Source organism: Argentina silus, assembly GCF_951799395.1.
Source record: "Argentina silus genome assembly, chromosome: 6".
Classification (NCBI taxonomy): Eukaryota; Metazoa; Chordata; class Actinopteri; order Argentiniformes; family Argentinidae; genus Argentina; species Argentina silus.
In genome coordinates, this window is record NC_139660.1 from 21,730,899 (window position 1) to 21,735,212 (window position 4,314).

Sequence of the window (4,314 nt, forward strand, 5' to 3'; positions counted from 1 at the left end):
TGTTTGGAAACAACCGGCGCTGGGCAGAGGGCCAGGGTTGCGCCAGGGTCCGCAGCTCCAGCGTCACACCAGCCGAAGCCGATCCGGACTGAAGGGGGTGAGCGGCGGCTCTACACCCACACCAGCTGCGGTGGAGGCACCCGGGCTGGTCCATCCAAGCTATAAGCCCAGACCGTGTCACGAAAATATTGACATATCGCATTTCCCGATTCATCTCCGGATATAAACGCCAGACAGATAGGTTGTAGTCGATTACAAATACAGATTTTTTTTAGTTTTCCTTCGTTAGAAACGTTTTTAGATATTTGATGCGCAACATACGGCATAAGAAGACCTACAAAAGCTCTAGACAGGCCATTAAGGACGTTAGCTTTAGTCCCTCTCCAAAAACTGAAGTGTGTTCACATGAGGCGAATAATGCGAAACTATATGCGAAAAAATAATGTGTGAATTGACTTTTGTTAGAAGTCATTTATTCAAACGTGTATTCTCTGGCTCCAAGCTTGCCCATTTGTCACCCCTATAAGTCCCCCCCCCCCCCTTTCCCCAAGCATCTCTAGTCTACATATCTTCTTTAGCTTTAACGAGCCTCGTTAAGATAGCAATAATATTCCACCCACTAATTGGTCATTCCATTCAACAAATAGGCGAGCCTTGGCTTCTGCTTCAGGAGAGGCCGTGTGGTGGGAGGGTGGTGTTGAGATTGGAGTCTCTGATAACCCCCCGTGCGTGCGGCACAAGTGGTGAAAGCCCCGGTCTACGTACTGGCTAATGATTGGCACGCTTGACAGTGATTGGCAGGGCTGCCATGACAACCTCACAACGACACCAAGAAGACCAATAGAAAAGCGAAACAAAATGTTTCAATGCTACACTCACGGTGGATTTAGGGGAGATATTATGAGCCTGGTGTCATTAGGCGATAGCTATTGAATCATTCAATCTTTACTCGTCGTTTCTTTTTCTTGATAATTTTGCTTTCTCGCTCAGGTCATTTCCATGGTTTTCAGATCCCCTTTAGAGCTTTATCCCTCCCATTTCTTCCTGCCGAACTTCCCTGATCGCCCCTTGCTCTTGGCGAGCAGCACTCCCACCGCCAGGTCTCCAGAAGACTTGTCCATGTTTCAGCTACCGACCCTCAACTTCTCTCCGGAGCAAGTGGCGAGCGTCTGCGAGACGCTGGAGGAGACCGGAGATATAGAACGGCTGGGACGGTTCCTATGGTCCCTGCCGGTGGCACCGGGAGCATGCGAGCAGATAAACAAGCACGAGTCCATCCTGCGAGCTCGCGCCGTGGTCGCGTTCCACACGGGGAATTTCAGAGACCTCTACCACATCTTGGAGAACCACAAGTTTACCAAGGACTCCCACGGCAAACTGCAAGCCATGTGGCTGGAGGCGCACTACCAGGAGGCCGAGAAGCTCCGCGGTCGCCCCCTAGGACCGGTTGATAAGTACCGTGTACGAAAGAAGTTTCCCCTGCCCAGGACCATCTGGGACGGCGAGCAGAAGACGCACTGTTTCAAGGAGCGGACACGGAGCCTGCTAAGGGAGTGGTACCTCCAGGACCCGTATCCGAACCCCAGCAAGAAAAGGGAACTGGCTCAAGCCACAGGACTCACTCCTACACAGGTCGGAAATTGGTTTAAAAACAGGAGGCAAAGAGACAGAGCTGCGGCGGCGAAAAACAGGTCAGTGCGCTGTTTTATTGTCCAAGCCTATTGAAGGCTACACTGATAAACGAATGATGAATTATACAATCTAAAAGCAATTATAACTTTGTATATATTCTCATAAACTTGACAGTATGGGCTGCCATAAACAAGCTTGTGGAGGTGTTACGGATAGGCAAGTTATAGGTCTATGGTTGGGGGAGGGAGTATACGGCGACATTTTAGTTTTTGATCTCAAGTGCAATCATAAAACGGCCGTAAAATTGAGGTTTTCTTGTTTCGCTCCAAATAATCATAAAAACATTATTCTGCGTAAAACGACTCGCGTCAAATTCAAACGCGTATGCGTAAAGGTATGTCTGATACGAACAGGAAAACATCACGGTATGCGTTACAAAACAACTCCTAATCCCACCAGGAAATACAATAAATGAAAACAAGCAACATTGGACATCTGCATTGGTGCTATGTTCCCACAGTAGATCATTATCAGTCATATTCGCTCTTGAGGTTGGAATCCAGATTTATGATGTTATAGTATGACGCATGTTTTAGCTCGTTTATCGTGTTCAATCCCATAGTGAGTGCTATCTTTTTACCAACAAGTGAAAGTTTGTTGGTTTTTTTCTTATCAGAAAAACAATCTCACTACACTACTGCTTGTAGTCCATCACATGAAGAGAAAATTGAAATAAAAGAAAACTAAGACAATAGAAGAGGTCATAATATATTTATAAACTATTTGTTTTATAGGAATACTGCTGTAGCCTATACATTCACGTCTGTGCCTCTTATGAAGGTGTACGCTTCATACGAGGAATGATACTTTTGCATTTAATAACATAATCAACTGCAGTGTTTTTTTTGCAAATTAGGCCTAATATTAGTTTTGTATTTATAACATACCATTTCTCACGTGTTCATGGTTTCTTCACCAATTGCAATACATTGAGATGCAGCCTCTTACACATTACATTTAAGAATCTAGAGCATTGCAATTGCTTGGTGTAAAACATTCATGATATTATCTGACAAAATAAATTACTGTAAATATTTCTAAATTACACAGGCCCATTTGCAGGTATATTTTGATGAACAATGCGTGTAGCATTTATTTTGAAATGCATTGGCTGATTGATTACAATTTCGTATACAACCTGAACTGACGCAAAACATATCAATAGATAAAGCTAAATTGGTAAAACATATGAATAGATAGAGCTAAATTGGTAAAACATATGAATAGATAGAGCTAAATTGGTAAAACATATGAATAGATAGAGATATATTGGTAAAACATATGAAGAGATAGAGATAAATCGGTAAAATGTATGCAGCCTTCACATTTCCACATATACATAATTGTCTCCGGTGCTAAAATCAGTGCTGGACGGATAGGTTAGAGATAAAGACCCCGGGATGATTGGAGTATTGTGAAATTTGACGTCACTCATTCATACACAGCACTAAATCTAAATCCAACATCTAATCTGAAAATGGTATAGTAGTTCCTCATATCACTCTGTGCAAGTGGATTTAGGCCTAGGCTATATTATGAAAATGAAAAATAGCCTAGTAATAAAATACACCGTGTTCAACTAACATTTTTGTAACGTGTTTTGTGTTGTATTTATTCCTTTGATATACTGTCATGTCAAATCTTATACAACATTTAGCATTCTAATAGTTTGCTGCTTTCCTATCCTCGTGATGTGAAAGAAAAGCTAGTCTGCATCTGTTAAATGCTCGGCTGGGAGTGATTGAATGAAAGGCTGCATGGACTCTATTTTGCGGAGGGACACTCTGGGTCTAATTGCTATGTTATTTTCCTGTTTCCTTTCTTCTCCAGGCTCCAGCACCATGGCATAGGACAGAACGGTATGCGGTCCCTTTCAGAGTCCGGCTGCACTCCGCACAGCTCGGCCGAGTCGCCATCGACCGCGGCGAGTCCCACGACAAGCGTTTCGAGTATGACAGAGCGAGTTGACACCGGAACGTCCATTCTTTCAGTAACATCCAGTGACTCCGAGTGCGACGTATGATGTGAAAAAAAGAGAAATATTTACAGGGAATACGGACCTGAAAAAACTATGAATTATCGGGGATGAAAAAAAGGACCAATTGATATAAATATAAAGAAAAAAAAAGATAAAAGCACGTCTTTTTTAAGCGCTTTCAATGGACCCACGCCTTCCCCTGCCCCCCCCCCCTCCTCCTCCTCCATCCCCCCATCCCTCACCACTACTTGCATGATGTTTTTTTTGTAACTGGGGTGAAACACCCTGAATTCAATATTTCTACAAGGATCATCAAGAAGAGGGAATTATCAGAATTGGGTGTTTATCGCCCTTCCATCTCTGTTTTAGTCCAAGTGATGCTGCCGCTCAGCCCAGATGCAACCCTCTTTTACGTTATGTTCACCAGACAATCATTTAAGTCGTAAGCACCTTTTTACTACACTCCTGTCAACGCCTGTGTGGGGTACTGGTCAAATGTGGAACCGAATTGTTATGACTGTGTCAGATTTTTATTTTTATTTCAAGATTTTATATTGAATTATGTATATCTCAAATAATGCGATCATTCTCCCGGTCTGTAATATATGTGTAGAAATATGCTTGTACATAATATTGCTCTCCCG

General features: G+C 43.0%; 1 protein-coding gene across 1 annotated transcript; it reads left to right on the forward strand.

The window, feature by feature from the left end:
* Positions 1–999: 999 nt before the first annotated feature.
* six3a (SIX homeobox 3a) lies at positions 1,000–3,715 on the forward strand (the record flags this gene model as incomplete). Its single annotated transcript, XM_083672537.1, has 2 exons — positions 1,000–1,691; positions 3,523–3,715. 2 exons carry the CDS (start codon positions 1,000–1,002, stop codon positions 3,713–3,715), a joined length of 885 nt encoding a protein of 294 aa, XP_083528663.1.
* Between the last annotated feature and the right edge of the window lie 599 nt (positions 3,716–4,314).